At 46.6% G+C, this 19956-nt stretch overlaps 1 protein-coding gene across 12 annotated transcripts in view; it reads right to left on the reverse strand.

Moving 5' to 3' along the window:
- Nucleotides 1–9419: 9419 nt before the first annotated feature.
- The window catches only part of LOC147014075 (sushi domain-containing protein 3-like), a 106159-nt gene continuing 95622 nt past the window's right edge, over nucleotides 9420–19956 (reverse strand). For 6 of the 12 annotated variants that reach the window (XM_085851718.1, XM_085851720.1, XM_085851714.1 and 3 more), the window contains one exon: nucleotides 9420–9949. In XM_085851718.1, coding sequence (XP_085707844.1) covers nucleotides 9915–9949 — 35 coding nt within the window. In that variant the 3' untranslated portion in view covers nucleotides 9420–9914. Of the gene's footprint in view, nucleotides 9950–13846; nucleotides 16288–19956 lie in introns of those variants that run through there. The other 6 variants (XR_015050633.1, XM_085851715.1, XM_085851717.1 and 3 more) reach the window with 2 other exon arrangements.

Here is a 19956-nt window from a genome sequence, read left to right on the forward strand (position 1 = left end):
ACAATCCCTCTAATTAATACATTCCACGGGCCCCATGAGGACTTACCCCTGCCCCATGGAGCCGGTCTAGCTAAGCTAACCCTTCCCCCTAACTAGTTTCCATCCTGTGCCCAGGTAAGGGGGTCTTCCACCCCTTGCCCGGGAATCCTGTTCACCCGAAAGTGAGGCTTGCTTTTCTTTTTTTTTTTCACATGCGCAGCACCAGCGCAGCAACTCACAGCTCGCGCACTTTGCACCTGCCCGTGACGTCATGCAGCTGCACGTGTACCTCGTCCCTCCCTGGACGGTACCATCCGGCAGGGATACCCCTCCTGCCGGATTCCAACCACACACGCAGCTATGACGTCACCCGGCGCATAAAAAAAACACAAGCCTCACACCTCGAGGGGTTCCCCACGCGAACACATGTGCTTTGCCCGTTGGAGCTTAACACACACGCCAGCGTGGAGAACCCGTCCGGTCCAAATCCGAAATCCTGCCTAAACTTTGTCCGTCCGCGGGATCGGCAAATCCACCGCGTGCGTTTCCGGACCGGGACTTCACTCTCGCAAGCGAGCACGTGGGGGCCTCGTGCGTTGCACAGCACGGACCTCGCGCTCGCTGCTGGGTGAACCCGGCACGGTTCCCGAAACAGCTGCAGCCGCTACCCGGCTTTTGTCCCTCTGTCGCCGTCGTCGTCTCCATTCGACACACGCACACCTACGTGGTACGACGCTCATACACCATTCCATTACATTCACCCCGGGAGACGCGGCTGCATGTTCACACATGCCCACCGACATCTCCCTCACACACAGCGACCTTGCACACGCTGTCTCTGTCACACTCGGCCGCTCACTCACGCATGCCATTAGGCCAAAAAAAAAAAATGTTGCATTGGCGTAACCCGCCCGACCCTAAAAATTCCGCCGACCCTACGTTTTTTTTTTTGTTTTTTTTGCTATCGATTTCAAGTATCTTGTTGATTGCGATCGCGATCGCAAAAACCCGGAAGTGTTTCGGACAGAACCCGCCGACAAAAAGGGTGGTACTCGAGCCGGGGGAGATTTTGGGAGGGATTTATTAGGATTTATTAAATTTTTGGATTTATTATCCAAAAATTTTGGGATTTATTAGGAAAAAAAAAAAAAAAAATCCCGACTGACCTACCCTATTTTTCAGTGACCCGTTACGCCAATGCAACATTTTTTTTTTTGGCCTTACCCTTGCACACGTGGCTCCACTCACTCGCGGCCTTTCACTCACTCATGCCATTTCCCTCACACAAACCATACTACTCACACACGCGGGGGCACTCGCTCGCGGTGCCTCATCCACACACGGCGTGCTGGGAAGCACGATCTTCTGCACACTTACCACCACACCACTCACACACGGGGTCGCTTCCGCACACGGGGTCTTTGTCACCCACCCGGTCGCTCTCACACACGCCCTTGCACCCGCGCTATGCGTACGTTGCAGCACGCATTTCGCCACACTCGTGAACACACACCTCGACACCACACACACCGGGACAACCACACTGGGGATTCGTGTCCCCACAAGGGTCTCCGGGGCCTCTATACCCCCAAAGCTCTCCGTGCACCCGTTCGCAGCACTCCTCCCCCCGAACTCGCTCGACACGACCGAACTCACCTGGTCGTGACTCGCTTCAAGGGGGGCATACTCCCTCCCCTCGTTCCTGGAGGAGGCCATCCAACTGCTCGCACCGGGTCTCTACCCAGTCCGCGAGCTCCCCCTCATGGTCCTCCACTACCTCTGTGTGTGTGTGCGCGTCTCTAACCTCGTCATTATCATGCAGTTTCTCCTCTATTTCCCGTGTCTCTATTATTTCCGTCTCTTCCGTTATCTCCCTTGTCTCAACTATTATTTCCGTCTCTTCCCTTGTTATCTCCCTCGTGCACGTCTCCGTCACCACAATTAGTTTTTCCCTCTCGGTCACCGCCACTGTTGCTTTCTCCATCACCTTCACACTTCTCGCCCAACACGTCCCCCAAATTACTTTGTCACCCGCCTCCACTGCGGGCCCGACAGCCGTTGCACTCCCTCCCAGCTCGTTCGCTCCCACACGTGGAGTCGCCATTTTAAACTCCCTGGTAACGGCCTTCATGTCCACCTGCAGGCTTCGGCCCATGTTCTGCGTCTCACCCTGCAGCTCTTTTATTTCTTCCTTCATTTTGAGTGCGTTTGTTTCCATATTCACCTTCACTTCGTTTGTGTTTGTATTCATCTTTTCGTTCATGCCTTTTATTTCCTTTTTCATTTCATTTGTGTTTGTATCCATTTTCGTTTTCATTTCGTGCATGTCCCCACTGATTCCTGCCAGCATGGCGCATAGCCGGGCCATGTCGGGCGCACTCAGCTGAGCGGATTCGGCAGGGATCGGGGGGTTTTGGCGGAGAGGGGGAGGGGAGGTGTCATACACCGCGGCCGCCGCCGCACCTATTTCGGGCTCTGGGTTCAGTTGGGCGAGTTCGTGTTCCTGCACAACCAACATTTCCTGCTCGGGGTTTTCATCCTGGACCATGGATTCTACACATTCTAAATCCATTTCTAATACCCCCGGCTCCCGCTCGCCTTGAGACGCCATCTTATTTCTCGTAAAGGGTTAATTTGAATCGCTCGTAATTTGGAGGGAATCGGGGGTCGCTCCTCTCACCCCTGGACCGATTCCCGTGAATTTAGCTGGAGACAGGAGAGCCCGTTTTCCCTCTCTCCGACACCAGTGCTGCGAGGAGGGGGATGGGTTTGTATCCCACTCCTGACACCAATGTTGCGGTATTCGCGCCCGCTGGCGTGCGAGCGGCCACGTAACTCGAATCGCGGCACGTCGCCCACCGGACGGACAATCCAGTCGTGACCCTCTCGGACTAACGCCGGGAACCAGTCACGGGTGGGCCTTTCGGCCTCACCACGATCGTGCCAATCGGCCCCCCGCGTGGGATAGGGTTGTTCGCCAAATTCGACCAACCTAAGTACCCACACGGAGGGTAGACCGGGCGATCGCACCTCGCCGCAGGTCGACTTCGGACACGGGCCACTTTAAGTGACCCGTTCCGTACTATCGGGATAACCGAGCGGTGTTATCGTCAACCTCGACGGTTCCGATTAATTATTGGGCGTATTTAGCCCACGACCAACCCTTTACGTGAGGTGAGATGGAGATTCAATTAAAGAAAAGACGAAGCGAAACGGGAAAAACAGTTCAACATAAAGCACGTTTATTCCGCGGCAAACGGAAAGCACACATATACAATTACAACAATTATGCACCAAAAGCAAATGTAAAAGTAACACAACAATTATGCACAAAAAGCAAATGCAACAAAAGAGACACAATGAAGATCTACTACCGACTACGCAAGCACACGGCAACACTTACACAGTTTTACTTCACAGACGGCGCCAACAACACATATACTCCAAAGCAAAAGAAAAAGGAAGAGGCCACCCTCAACTACAAGGGGGCAGACGTGGTCTGTGGGCGCGAGACCGGGCAGAGCCTACCCGTCTTGGCTGCTGCGCTGCTGCTGCCACGCTTTGCCGCCGCCACAACGCGCCCGAGCCCGAAACAGACACTCTTCTCTCTGTCGCTGCCACACCTCTCCAACTCTCCCGATCCGCTCCGCGCTCGGCGCTCCGACATGTGGCTCGTTTTCCTGACGCTGATCCTGCTCACCAGATTCTCTCAGCGAGGGAGTCTCATGAGTGGAGGAGGCCAATGGGCCGACCACATGCCTCGTGGTTGCAGCAGGTTGACCATCATCTCAAGGAGATGGGGATGGGCCTGGCATCTGCCTGGGGGATGGCCAGATGGAGGCCCCTGGAGTACCGGCAGAAAGTGGACGCAGCGACGCACTGTTCTGGCACATGTGCCCTCCCATAACTGACCTGACCTTGTAAATATTTCGATTGTCATTAAATCCACGTGTTTATTTTAAGTTGATGTGTCTGTGTATTTCTCGTGGGGTTCGAGTGTAAACCATTTGTGCTGTACTTCCATGTGCTTCCGTCGCTCTGCCAGTGCCGTGCCCTACCCCTCCCGCATGCATTATAATCTCTGAGGACCACGTGTCCACCTCCTAAGGAAAACAGCTCAGCTATCCAGGCTGGCTGGTGTTAACTGCCTATCAACCACACTTGGGTCATGGGGGGGGGGGATTAAACTAACCACCAGAACCATGGCAATATTGATAGAGGGTTAGAGTTGTGGAGGAAAAATGACATTAGCAGAGCTGGAAATGTTATTGTTATGGATTTTGGAGACCCTCTCCCATAGTACATACTAAAACACACAGAAACCCTAATATAGTTATTTCGTAGTATATTGTGTAGCTCACTCAGGAATCCCAGATTCATTATGGCAAGGGAACATACTTTGTGTTTGTAGTTGCATGGAACCCCATTGTAGTTATATCTCTGTCTCTCTCTCTCTGTCTCTCTCTCTGTCTCTGTCTCTCTCTCTGTCTCTCTCTCTGTCTCTCTCTCTCTGTCTCTCTCTCTGTCTCTCTCTCTGTCTCTCTCTGTCTCTCTCTCTGTCTCTCTCTGTCTCTCTCTCTGTCTCTCTCTCTCTCTCTCTCTCTCTCTCTCTCTCTCTCTCTCTCTCTCTCTCTCTCTCTCTGTCTCTCTCTCTCTTTCTCCCTCCAGCCCAACCAAGCACACTTTACAACATGCTTTCCACAACATCAAACCACAAACATCAAGCCTCTCCACACATGAAAGTCTGCATTTGCCATCAAGGTTGAAGACAGATTGCATGAGATGGGCTAAACCGCGACGACGAAGAGGCAATGAGGGAGTATACTTGGCATTGCTGAGGAAGCCCAATCAGTAACAAACATGGTGGCGAAGGAACGAGCGGAATCAAAGCAAGTACCGAACGCTCACCACTATGCCACTGTATCTCTGCCCATCGCCGCACTGCCAAGCTTCGAAGCAACCAATATACTCCACAGGATGAAACAGCCAACCAGTAGTCGAGCCATTGGATCAAGAGACGTTCAGATGTCGTGGAGAACAGATCGTGGTTTATAAAAGTCTGAACTGGAGTTCAGAAAAAGCCGCCATGTCTAGGAGCCCGAAGAACAAGCTGGAGTCTGGAGGGAAAGCTGGTTTGAGCAAGGTCCAGTTCCAGGCAGAAGATCTAATACAGCAAGAGTTCCTGGGTGCGGTTGTCAAACACCCCGACTTGCACAAACTTTCTCTGATTATCTACGTCTATGTCGTCCCTTTTTCATGCAAGAACAATCAACAAAAGCGCCAACTGCCCTTTTAGGGAAAACTGACTTTCACACCTCACACCCTTCATCTGACACCCATGCATTCACCCTCTGCTCCTCTCCTAACATGTACAACACCCCGCAACCCCCCATTTGGATGCGCATGAACCAGACGGTTCACATATGGGTGAGAGCTGGGTCGCAAACACGCCCGGTCTTCTTCACTCCTCTGTCTATCCTCTTCCTTCTCTTTCTTTTTTTTTCCTGGAATGAAAGTGGTGCCCATGTATCTGTGCTAAGTTGACTGAATAAGGGGCTTTTGTGCTTAGGATAAGGCTTTCTGTTGTGACACTGTTTGCCTTGGAGATCCGTGCCGTTTTGTAAATACGTGAAACATTATAAACCCTTTTCCAAACTGTCCGGTTGGCTGCTTCCATTGGTTGAGGAAGCCCAATCAGTAACAATGGAGCTGAGGAAGACATAGTGCATTGTAATAGGGAGTTCGCCCCTGCTGTTCTGTTATCGGGTAGTCGGTAGCAAACATGTCCACCTACGGTAATGCACGGCCACATCTTGATCTCTGGTGCATTGGAAGCACAGTTCCCGATCTGGTAGTCTGGGGTATTTAATTTGCTGGGAAGGGAAAGCGAGATTTGGACGCTGTAATCTACTTAGATTAAGCGTCTCAGACGGCGTCTGTGGTTGCTTAGCTACTCATCGCGCCGCAGAGTTATACACGGGATGGTGGCTTCAACGCCGCTATTGGGGAATCGATTGAAGGAGTTCCCCCGATAATCCACCCCGAGGCAGATCCATAAGATTATAAATGGGAAAAATGCCAAAAAATTATAATTCAAATTTTCCATTATTTAAATAATCCTCTGTGCAACACCTAAGAATTGTCTGACTGATGTTGACATTTAATTTTGCTTAATTCCTAGGAAAAAGATATGCCAAATTATTTCGCACTAGCAAATACTGTTGTGGGCCGGGTCTCGGTGGCGAGCACAATCGCTAGGGGGAGCAGTGGAGTCGGCTCCACCAAACACCTGGAATTTAGGTCTTATCTTTCAGATAAATCCGAAAGGTCATGGGTCCCTTATCGGACCGAAGATCGCCAATAGGTCGACCACGTGGGATAGGGTCAAATGCCAATTTCAATATACCTAAATACCCACGCAGTCTAACTACCAGGGAACCACACCCTCGGCCGACTCTGTCGGATCCGAGTAGCAGGTAATGGCTCGGATCCGGCGTAACCGAGCGGAGTTACCAGAGCCGCGCCAGACCAAATGAACAATTTGCTGCTTCGCTATTTTCCAACACGCACCATGCTAAGCCAATGAAAGAAACACAGAAACGAACCGGTATATTCAACAAAAAGGGGGGTATTTATTTATAACAGTAATCGGGGAGGGGAACACACAGAGCAGAGTTATCCGAATATGAAAATGAAATGTACAAGGAACACAGGCACTTAACAGTTTCTTCTTATCAGACGGGGCCCACGGACACAGACACACACACACACACACACACACACACACACACACACACACACACACACACACACACACACACACACACCCAGAAAATGGACCTCAGTGGGTCTTCAATCAGTAGAGCCGGGCTGGGATACCTGTCCCGCCTCATGCGGTCACACCGACCTGAACCTCCACGGTGGGTCTTGAACCCATGACCTTGGCAATGCCAGCACCAAGACTGCAGACCGCCATCGCCACGATCTCCGTCTCTCCATGCTCGTCCCTACAACCACTCTCTCCTCTTCAGGAGGGAGCCGCTTCTTCTCCTGGCCACTCACCTCCTGATTGGTCAGACCCATCACGCGATTCCCTGGCCGTCTGCCATTGGACAGGCCCACAGTAGGTGGGGCAATTCCGACCCTTCTGGGTGGAGTCCCGATCGGAGGTGTTTGTAGCTCCGCCTACCTCCTCACCTCCGACCACGTGCGTAATGGCGACGGTGCTGAGCGGGAGACAGGGCGGGTGAGACGCCTGCTCCTTGCCGATTGGCCAAAGAGGGACGCCATGCCCATGTTAAACTCCGCCTACGCACGCTCGCCGGAGAGCACGTGAAGAATGCCGCGAGCAGAGTGTTGTTGTTGTGAAAGCGAAGATGGGCGTTGTTGTCGTTGTTGTCAGTGATGTAAAAATTCTAACTATAAACTAACTCCGCAGTGCACGTAAAATTAATTCCCATTAGACTAGGGACGGGACCCTAACTAGAAACACATACTTACCGATGTAACTGATCTATAGGACCTGTATGTTGTGTGCAGTAAGCTTCCAATTCGTAACAATACCACCTGTCACTTTGTTGATGATAATACTAAAGGGGGAAGGGAGAAAAAGAGGGGGGGAAAGGGAGAGAGGGGTAGGTGGAGAGAGTGAGTGGGGAGAGTGAAGAGGTGGAGGGGAAAGGGGAGAGGAGGCAGGGGGAGCAAGGAGGGATGAGGGAAGGGAAGACAGTGTTAAGTGAGAAGAAGGAAAGGCAGACGTGTGGTGGAGCGTTAATTACGATTTATACTGTTTCATAAAAATGATTCTGCATAGAATAACAGTGAAGATGGGGAAAAAAGTCTGAAATCCATTTTCTACTGGTCATACTATAAACACGGTCAGAAGCCAAACTCCTGTCCGAACAAGTCCGGAGACAAACTCCCATCCAGACATAAATACTGCCCGGATGTATCCGGAACAAAGCTTTCTGAAGACAAATACCGCTCGGACACGTCCGGAGACAAACACCGTCCGGACGCGTCCGGAACCAAGCTGGCCGGAGACAAACACCGTTAGCACATGTCTGGAGACAAACCCTGCCTGAACATGTCCAGAGACAAACACCATCCAGACATAACCACCGTGCGGATATGTCCAGAGACAGAGACAGACAAAGAGGAGGGGGGAGTGAGAAAGGAGATATGGGAGGAGGGTGCTGCACTATTTTGGGAGGGGTTAGAGCAAGGATGGGACAAAGAGAGAGAGATGGGGGTAGGGGAGTGAGCAGAGAGAATATGTTATGCTTTATGAACAAGACACACGTATGTACGTACACACACACACACACACACACACACACACACACACACACACACACACACACACACACACACACGTTTGGCCAAATATCGGCAATTTTTCGGGATTCGGCAGTTGGAGTCAGTGTGATTACCAACTACAGTACTTACTGTATACAACCCAGAAACCTTGAGTAGTTTTCACCAAAAAACAATGTTGCATTTATAGAGACGTTTCAGGAATATGTTCACAAACATTATTCCTTATAAAGAGCTGCGTGTGACGGGTGGGAAAAAAATGACTCGGTAATTTAGAAAATACGTCAATATGACAAAAGCTCCGAAATCGGGTGTTATGTCACAACAACTCGCTCAGGACGATGGAGCACAAACCAATTGCTCAGGGTGACGGAGCATGAACCACTCGCTCAGAGTGACGGAGCATGAACCACTCGCTCAGGGTGATGGAGCACGAACACTCGCTCAGGATGATGCAGCCTGAACTACTCACTCAGGATGAAGTGGTGCGGCAAAAGCATCTGCAGTGAGTGAACAATTCGCTCAGCATGTTGTAATACGGTACCGCTATTGACAATAGGCGCTCAACAAGTGGCTTCAGCACTCATGCAAGCACTCCAATTCAATGGTTAATAAGGAACGGTTGGCCAGGCTGTCACTCTCTACCATAAAGATCCCTTTAACTTAAAAGCCGGTCTTCACCGCACACGCAGCAGTTAATGAAATAAAATGAATTAATGAATAAAATGACTTTATCCACAAAAGAGTTGCTGCTTCATGCAGAACAACCATGGAGACATCTTAAAGTTCAATCGCCTGTGAAATAAACATTTCAGAAAATCTGCCATTTTGCATGCTCATCTGTGCACGTGTCATGTGGTACATTGGTTAGGGGTCCGCGGAAACTTTATAACTTTTTTTAAAAACGTCCATTTTTTTTTTTTACCAGATTTGCTTTGATTCCCTGGAGAGCACCTCGCGAAACATCCAAAAATATAGACACAGATCTAGCAGACGCTATGGATAGGCAATCCCTCTGGGGGACAGGGCACGAAGTCCAGCATTGAATCATATAGCTCATTGAAGCTGGTTAATTTTGGCATGTTCTTCACTTTTTTGTTCACTCAATAAAATTCGCCAAACAGTAGAAAAAGATAAGTTTAATGCTTTGGAAATTTCACATTTTCTTGTGTATGTATAAAGATGGAGGGAACATAGCCATGTAAATAGGTACATAGGTACATCGGCTTAGGTTTAAGACTCGTTATTTCTTTAAATTATCAGATATCACAACAGATTTTGACACTTATTTAGTCCAGACAATATCCGATTCTCAAAATCGAAATAATATTTCGATGATAGACTTTAATTAGTCTGTGAGAGTTGATCGTGGTAAATCGTATCATATAATGCATGAAATCGCTCCAAGCTCCTAATTTGAAAAATATAGGACTTACAAAAGTGATGTATACAGCAATTCGTATCTATGAAGAACAGGCATTCGATAATATGCGTGCCGAAAGTGAAAACAAAACTTTATCGTTAAGAAATTGTTGCAGCCTCTTCCACGTCAAGGCACGGTTGAGCAGGCCAAAAAACATGATGGCTTCAGACCCCAGCGAGGTTACCCAGGAAACGCCTCAAGACCCCAGAGAGTGAGGCAGCCGAGGATCACCTGATGAAGGATACAATTAAATAAGGCCGTTAATTATCTTCAAAAGATATGTTTTAATTAACCCAAACACCCAATATTCACTCTTGCACTTCCTTGGAATTTTCTTAGTGTGCATGGAAAGTTTCAGGCTGCTCGGTTTCATGGTTTTGGAGTTATGGAGGAGACACACACACACACACACACACACACACACACACACACACACACACACACACACACACACACACACACACACACACACACACACACACACACACACACACACACACACACACACACACACATTGACATTTATTAGTATAGATTATATCTTTGTTCTCATGGTAGTGGCAAAATATCATTCCACCCTACTCCTTATTATTTCTTTAATGACCACAATTATTCCCACGTTCTTGTGGGGTTGACCAGGGGAAAGGTTTTGGACCAAGTCTTTCACGAACCGACTCGTCTGATGTTCGACCAGAGTTAGGGCAGGAATTTTGAATTTGGCCATCATGCCAGCGATAGCTCACAGACTCTTTGTGAATGACACCATTCTACCCTACCCTACCCTACCCCCAAAATCCTAAATTGGCAGCAATTTTGGTGTTTATATGGATTTTGTTCCTTCTTGAGAAATCTATCACATTGAAATGATTTATAAAATATCTATACAATGTTTGAAGATAATTCGAAGTTGGAGACAACATTCAGAATATTCGCACTCAATTGTAGTCCTCAGATATTCGTTTTTACCTCTGCTACTGTAAGTGGATGGAGGTTGTTTTCACCCCTGTTTGTATATCTGTCTGTCTGTCTGTGAGCAGGATATCTCAAACAATTACGGACGGATTTGGACAAAACCTGGTGAACAGGTTGTGTGTGTGCTAAGTCCAGGAACTTTTTGATCAGACGCTGTACATGAACAAAGAAGCTGAGAATATGTGCTATGATTAAGATGTCAGCATCATTTCAGCGGATAACCACATTGGTGTGCTGCAATTAATGTTTAGGTAAATGAACATATCGTCAGGTCAGATGTGTCCGTTAACGCAGAACACTCTGAGCCAGTGGTCTAGTACCTCCGTGGATGCTGAAACTGTGCTAGAATTTACTGCGTTCTTACTATTTATGATTCCCCAAGGATTACACAAGTGAAAACCAAAAACTGGCATTGTTCACACGCAAAAGGCAAATTGCAAGAAAATACTTCTTCTAATTGAAATGTTTATTCACAAAATGATTTTGACATGGGGAGAATGAGATAACAGTAACCTAACGGATCTGGTGCACGAAGACAGACAAATAGGGAAGGCTTCAAAAACCGAATTTATGTGCAATAATAAAGAAATAACCCATTATTGGCACCAAAATACCAGACTCGTACAACGGAGGGACACACAGGCGAGGGCTTGAGGCAGGAGTGAGTTGATGGTGTACAGGTGGCTGTGGTACAAGGTGAAGTGTGGCTTGGGTCGAAGAATGGCAATGATGAGAGATTTGGCCAGGATACGAGGGAATGGCGATGACAGGTGATGTCGTCGGGGAACATCCAGAAGGTCCTTCGAACCAGGTCAATGAAACAAAGAGAGTGATGTTGCACCTGCAGAAGTACAACATCAACTGCCGCATGCATGTGTGTGCACAGCTTTTACACTCCACGGGAACCACCTTTCCAGCATGTGATAAAACATTCATCGGAAAAGCCCACTTTCCCTCAAGACAGGGCGATTGGGACATCACGCCGATCCATGTCGGCATCACTCAATTCATTCAAAATGATGGACGCCAAGGTTCCCACTGAAGATCGTTTTTCATGTGAGTTTGCATAATTGTCCGTGGTATGTCAAGTTCATGGGTTCTCTTTCTTATTGACTTTCTCAGTGATCCGTCAACTGTCGCTAAAACATCAGAGCACATGTTTCTTCTTGTGACTACTCTTCCACTGCACTTCTTGTCCTTCACAATTCCTGTTTAAAAATGGACCCCCAACAAGCTTGCGTTTACCTGTGATGTGTCGCGTGTCAACAGAGCTCCACATGGATGTTGTTGTTGTTATGATTCTTGTTGGGGGTCCAGTTTTGAAATGTGCACCCATTGGGTGGACAGCTGCCGGACCCCACCCACATTTGTTGCGTGACTCCATCCACAATGGCACCGAGGCAAGATAATATGGCCTCCGTTTTGGTTTTCTGATGGGCCAAGGAAAGAAAAACCTCCCTAAGAAATACCGTGGGCCGAAGACATCAGGTCTGTAGGCCGATGCTGATGATGCACTGCCCGGGTTTATTGCATCAAATTTCCATTGGCTTTGTTTTAGTCGAGCGTTACTCACAATGAGGGATGCCAAAAAATCGAATCAATGTCCAATTAAAATTATTAGTAAGGTTAAATCAAACCCGTCAGCACGCATGGTATGCACATCCCTAAAAAATAGTGATATGTAATTAATGAATTGCCCCATATTGGGGTTAAACAATCCATGACTGTGTGATGAATCAGCTCATTCTGATTTCACCGTGGCAGAGGCTGACACGGATGAGAGGTGTCAAGTTAATCTTTTAACAGCATATTAAATGCGTTTCCCAATGTGGTGTGGTGGTCGTATGGCAGCTTGGCTGCTGGAGTAGCGATCATTTCTTGAAGCGCGACTCTGTCGCTGATGCTGTTCCCCTCTACCAGTACACACACTGGAACTGGTACTCATTTCACCGACCTTGGAAGGATGACAGGATGAGACAACCCCCTGGTGTATTAATTCAGTGGCCGCCAGGGCTTGAACTCAGGACCCTCGGATCCCAAGCCACCACCCTAACCACTGAGCCAACACCAGGCTAGTTCCCCAAACATGCTGTTCATCCTTTAAACGTGTGTTTTCCAATCGGCCCGTTAGCAGATTTTGGTGCAGGTTGTGACCAGAGTGCGATCATTCTTGTTCCCACTTTAACGATGTCTGCTTTGGTGGAGAAAGTTTTCCAAAGTGTTCCGTGAAAGCTGTTTGCACTTGAGCAATTGTTTGGCTTGTGTGTGCTCTTTCATGCTGGGGTGGCACAAAGGTTTACAGTCACCAATCCAGTGAGAAGATATCCTAATTTGGCATTGAAGATGATGCGTAGAAGCTTGCCAGCTAAACTATTAAGGGGAATCCACTCCATCTGATGATGGGTGATGGGTCTCAAAGTTATTGTGTGATCATGCATTCTCACCCTGTGGGATGGGTTGGATGTCTTGGTCTGACAAGGCATTTTTACAACCTGAGAAAAGCTAAAATGCAAGCGTGCATACCTCAACGCAATTGAGCCAGCCCTCAACAGTGGCACTGTAATTTCCAGGAACTAGTTCTAAGATCCAAATCCTTCGTACTGAAACCTTCTACCAGATTGGAACCCACAATTTCTGAGGTTGCAGTCTTCATGACATGGTCACCAACACACTCATATTCTTCACGGGAAAAGCAGATTAGTTAATGCTCTGGCTGGTGATGATATTGTTACGAATTCTGGCCCGCCAGGCGTGCGAGCGATTGCGTAACTCCAATCGCAACCGCATCGCCCACCGGACGGACAATTCAGTCGTGACCCTCCGTGGAACTACCGCCAGGAGCTAGTCACGGGTGGGTCTTTCGACCACACCACAATTGTGCCAATCGGCCACCCGCGCAGGATAGGGTTGTTCGCCAAACTCGACCTACCTAAGTACCTGCGCGGATAGTTAACCGGGCGATCGTACCTCGCCGCTGGCCGGCCTAGGCCACGAACTGCTTAAGCGGTCCGTTCCGTGCTTCAGTGATAACCGAGTGGTGTTATCGCCGGCCCCGACGGACGTGATTATTTACCGGGTGCTTACACCCTTCTACCAATTCCTTTCGTGATGCAAGATGGAACTTTCAAACAAAAGAAAGGACGCAACGAAACGGGATACATTTCACACAAGGACATTTATTACAAAACACATATTGCACACACAACACAAGCAAGGAATCATGCAATATACAAGAAAAGCGTTACCACCGAATACGAGCAATGTACAGTCACTTACACAGGTCTAACTTATCGGGACACAGCGCCACAGCAGTCATACAAAAGCAACAGGAAAACCCTCCCCATAGGCAGGGAGGTAGACGGGGTTCGTAAACCTTTATGGTCGTGATCCGTGGGTGACCAAAAAGGCCCGCGAGACTGTGCTGGTTACCTGCCCCCTTGAGGTGTGACGGTTGGCAAGCACTCTCCTCTCATGCGTGCCTCGATCCTGGACCACCGCTCGCAACCCTCACGACTTGGCACCCAGAGAGAGAAGACGACCTCGACGATCCAGAGAGAGAACCCGAGTTCGACCTCGACCACTAAGAGACGAGGAAGCGCGAACCTCCGATGACCACCAAGAGAAGAGGAAGCCAAAACGACGAGAGCGAGTCAGAGTTCGACCTCGACCACCAGAAGAGAGCAGATGACGTCGACGAAGAAGAAGCAGAAAGCGTCGACGAAGAGGAAGCAGAGCAATCCAGCATGAAGAACAAGAGAGAGCGAGCACCGCGTGCGGTCCGCCTTATATAGCGTGGGGCTCCGCCCCTTCGCTCCACCCCCTTTTCAGCTCCGCCTCCCTTCAAGCTCTTTCGAGAAGCTCCTCGAAAAGGGGCGTTCCCCCTCCCGACCGCCTCACGCCCCGTGTCCACCAATCGCGAGCGAGCTCTTCGCCGCTACTCGTGCCAGCGTTGCTGGCGCAAAACGGCGAGAAAACTCGCGCGTTGCTGCAGGTCTTCTACGGGGCCTTCGTTCGACGTTCTCGGACGGTCCAAAATAACGATAGCGAAAGAAAAACGGCTATCTCAAAGGATCGCAGCCCGGTGAACACGGAAATTCCCTCTAAACAACGGTGGGGAAATCTAACTACACATATACTTATCGGCATAACTTATCTAAGGACCCTTTATGGTGTATTGCGAATTTTCCACAGCCGTAACAATATGAAGTAATTGTAGATTACCAATTATGCTTCATTCAAGTTGCAGTTTCGTGTAGAATGTACAGTAGATTGAAATAATAATAATAATAATAATAATAATACCATTCCTTTTGTGCCATATTGGTACATAGGGCTGCCAAGGCTGTTTCATTAGCAAGGAGTACAGTCCTGGATAGGTTACTAATCCAACACAGATTACCCCAAATGGTTATTACCCCAGTACACTGGTACTCATTTCACCAACCTCAGAAAGATTACAGGCTGTCAACCCCACCTGATGTTTATTCAAGAATTAACAGGGGTTCAAACTCAGGATTCTGAAGTCTCAAGCCAGCCACCTAAACCACTAAGCCAACACCAGGTTAAAGTATAGATCGAAGGAAGAACGTTATGATCTCTAATTTATATACTTTATCATTTAATACTGTTTGCACATCCATATAGTTTTCCAATGATTCCAAGATTTATTGTGAAGAAAACTTTGAACTAGCTCACCCATCTGCTTTCATTTGCCTCTGAATGTTAACACCATTTGTGCCTTGCTTGGTTCGTAGTCCTTTTTGTAGATGCTAAAGAATGTTTTTTTGTGGACTTTAAAGATCACAGGTATCTTTTGAAAAACAATAGGTTTGTGTGTGCTGGTACCCAGGTGAAATCCCCTATTCGTATATCCTGGTCTGCACCATTACTCATCCTTGACCTCTGCACTCTTAGAATGTGGTGAGTGATGTCAAGAGAGGGATTAATCTATAACTTCAGCATCACAATTCTTAATGCTACAATCAAAGATCCCTTTGGGAAAGGTGCTCAACTAATTTCTTTTTGAGGAGCATGCATCACTTACTTCTTACTTAATAAGTTGATAGTTTGCATTCAAGTAGTTCTCTGTATTCCAAGCAAGACACTTGATAAAATGCTTTTTTAACCAATCATTTATACTTTTGCACAACTAAGGGTGAACTATCTACAATTAAGAAAATTATTGTTAGATGCAAACAGTTCCAATTAGGCTTCCAGTAACATGTTGTGAATGCAGACCAAAGACTGCTGCAAGGAGTTTAGATGTGGAATTGATGGTACAAAACAATGTAATTCGATGACTCATTCATCTGCCTGGAAAGTAAAAGTTGTGTTTTTCCATTCATTAATAAGAGGTAACATCATTGCAGAGGAACAGAGTGTGTAAACTCACAACACATTCTCAAAGCATACCAATAGAAGCAGTAATACTTTCTAGTTAAATAAGACATTTTTGTACATCAATCTTCAGTGTATAACTTGAGATTGTTATCTGTTTGCCAGGGAACTGATCCCTTCATGACATCTGACCTCGAGCTCTTCCTTCCGTAGATAAGTTTTCAATTTCTATTCCCTCCTCAAAAACATTTGCCACGTGTCTGAAAAGCAAAAAAACAACAAACAAACAAACACATGACTAATACCTGTTGTGTCCTCTCAATGCATGATAAAAGTAAATAAAAACACAATCTTTGTTGAGTTTCCATTCATATTGAACATTGAACTCAACGTGGATAAATATTTTTGCCATAATTAAGTAGCAATTAAGTTATAGGATGACTTTGTATATACTACAGTAACACTACAGACCTGAGAACTACCAAGACTTCAAATTAGACTTGATGTGGCAGGAGAGTTCAGTTGGAAATATGCTCAGTATTGCTGTTCATCCTGTGTTCAATACTTGATAGAGTAAGAAATAATTACACAACACTCCCTCTAATGTGCTAGCAGGGTTGCTATATCATGGACTACCATTGTTTTTTTGTTTTTGTTTTTTTTTCTGCTGTCACTTGCTCACTGGCATGAAAGAGCCTGGTGTTGGCTCAGTGGTTAGGGTGGTGGCTTGGGATCCTAGGGTCCTGAGTTCAAGCCCCGTCAGCTGCTGAATTCATACACCAAGGGGTTGACTCAGCCTGTCATCCTTCTGAGGTCGGCGAAATGAGTACCAGTTCCAATGTGTGTACTGGTAGAGGGACACTGCATCAACGACGCAGTCGCGCTTCAAGAAATGATAGCTACCCCGGCAGCTAAGCTGCCATATGACCACTGACATGAAAAAAATCTTATGGTATAGAGTGTTCTTCTGTATAGTTTTGAGGCTCGTGGAGGATCGAGAACACTAGAATGGATCAGGACGTAATAGAACAAAAAGAAACAAAAAAACAGGGGGGGGGGGGCTTGACACAACCATAACAACAACAGGACTGAAGGACAAAATAGATGATGACTTGGAGAAATAAGGGATGTGGGGAAGAATGAGAGTAAGAAGAGGAAACAGGGGGTGAATGAGATGGATACAGCCATAAAAACTCTCGATGACATAAGTGCAAGGAAAAACTGGAAATTTGGAAAGAGGTGGGCTGGGGGAGGGTTAATTGGGGACAAAAAGATCATGGTTGTGGATAGGAGATGACCTGAGATGGTGATGAACAGCTGTCTTGAAGCCCTGGAGGGAGGAATGAGATTGAAGAGACTGAGGAAGTTTGTTGCACAGGTGGGGGAAAAAAACACGAGGAACAAATGAGTGGAGGTGAGCATTGAATCTAGATTTTGGGAGTTTCACCATAAGGGGGTTACTACAGACTGTGTGTGCCCTGCAGAAACCGCCCCGTCTGCGATGTGAAAATGATCGGCTCAGAGACTCAGCTTCATCGTGAGAGATTTCAATGAGTATTGCTGTTTGCCAGGGACCAATGAGAGATTCCAAACGAGTATCACTGTGTTTTTGGAAAGAGTATATACCATTGACTGTATTCTGGTTAATTTATGTCAATTGAATCGATGACCTGCATAATCTATACCTCAAGCAATACTTGAGCTAGTACAAAGATGTGAAATGGCCTTCACTTGTGTCATAATTACCTTTATAAACTACAACGGCACTTGTAGAGTGTCCATTCTTACCAACATGCTCATTCTGAACAAAAATACCATCGTTAACTGAATACGCGACGATTATGACCCACTGTTGTTATGACCCATATATCCGTATCATCCATGTACCCTATTATCTCACATGGTTTATTGGCATGGGTTATAAATGTCATAAATTTAATCCTTCATCACGGGTGATAAATCAGATATATGACATTTCAGATTTTTCAGATAAGAATTTCAATTCAACCAATTATAGCTGGAATACCACTTCACCGAAGACATCATCGTTATCACTCTATATACCCCATGGGAAGTTGATAACATATGCCAAGTTTAATTTTTTTGTTGAGCGGTTTCGGACAAGCAGTTGCAGAAAAAAAAAAACATTTTTATAAAGCAAAAAATATATAGATGTGGACATACACACAGACGGGGCATTGCAAGAGTCTTGCATCTCCTTCGGGGTGAGACCAACAACACCTCGAAATTCATTGACTAAAATTTACAAGGTACACCGCTGGAGGGCATCCTTTGAAACAATTGGCATTTTTATTGCAGGACTATGTAAGTCGTCAATAAGGGACCATCTACTGTATTTAAAATACATGTCCACTCCTCCTCCTTGTGTAACAGACCCCCCGCCCCTCTTCGACTTCAGGTAAGGGATTTAGGTTTTGGGGATTTTGAACTATTTGTGAAGCTTTAGTTCTACATGTGATGTAACCAAGTTTGAATGTAAAATATATATTATGTTCCACGTATGTCTTGCCACATGTATATTCATGTTTTGCCTCATTCATATTTATGTTCCACCCATGTATTGCCTCATGCGTATTTATGCTCCGTCCATGTGTTGCGTCATCTCCGCTGCAGAGGGCGAGCAGACTCTTCCCCCGGTCTGTCAAGACTTGTGGTTTTGTGGAAAAGGCACAGTTTTTATCAACGTATTTGTAGTATTTCAAATTAAAGAAAAAGTGATTTGAAACTATGCAAGTATTGGCTAAACTGCCTGGAGCATTCTTATTTTAGAATCAGGACACGTCGGCCGTTGCAGGATACTCCAAGCAAATGCTGTTCCAGCTGCGTGGTATTAAATTGTGGAAACACAGTCTCCAATTTGTACTTCAATCAGGAGTGGGGTGGGAGAATTTAGACTGGTACATAAATGTTGAATTCAAGGGATGGTCTATAATTCCGCCACAGTTGCGTTGTTGGTTGTCCGATTTCGAAGATGGCCAACTTGGCTTCTGTATGTGGACCCTCTGGTGATTCTAAAATCAGATTATTGAATGGTGGGTCCATCCACACTGTGGACAACTGAAGAAAATCATTTTTACTCATGTTGAGTTGTTTTCTATGCTGTCTCTTTTCTTTCATGCGTTGTTGGCCAACTGATCTGAATATTTCCACACACTTTTCACAACGGAGAAGCAAGCTGTTCTGTCACATCCTGTACAGTACATCTCATTCCTAGTTGTTAATCTTGCACAGACAGAGGTTCTGTTTGCTATTAACTTTGCCCCCTTGCTTCGGACCACCTCGAGCTCTTTGGCCATTTTTCAACTCACTAGATGGGAACTAATTGGGTAATCTTTGTTGAGCCAAGTTGGTTGGGTAATTATCTTCAGTCCAATGAAAACAAAAGTTTTCTACCCCAGACTACCTGAGTTTTTGCACCAATGTAACATCAATGCTTATTGCCCAAGCCATTTGGAGAACTCATGATTGCCTTTCTACCGGATGTGCATGATGGAACATAAGTGTCTTTGTTGAAACTTCTCGAGGTCTTTAACACGGCTTCGATAGAAGGTGCACATTTTGCTCCCGCACTTTGTTTGTACGATTACCTTGTATGCACTCAGTACTGTTTGCAGCAGGAGACCATGATTATTCCAAAGCTGACTGATGAGTCTTCCAATTGCAGCGCTTGCTTTCTAAATTCTGGTTTTGATTTCTTGATCAATGAGTGTGCTCTGTTGGAGACCACTCTGAGAAAAGTGAATTGAGTTGCTGCTTTTAGCTCTTCTCCACCATTGATGTTAACATTTGGATTGCCAGAGTAATTGGGACTGGGTGTCGGTTGGGACACACAACTTTCGGTTTTCAAATTTTCTAAGAACATTGCACAGAGCCTTCTGCATAAAAGATTGTATTGATTCACTATGGTA

The sequence above is a fragment of the Eptatretus burgeri genome, chromosome 13 (genome assembly GCF_056783735.1).
Source record: "Eptatretus burgeri isolate ZD-2024b chromosome 13, Ebu_testis_v1, whole genome shotgun sequence".
In the NCBI taxonomy this organism is placed as follows: Eukaryota; Metazoa; Chordata; class Myxini; order Myxiniformes; family Myxinidae; genus Eptatretus; species Eptatretus burgeri.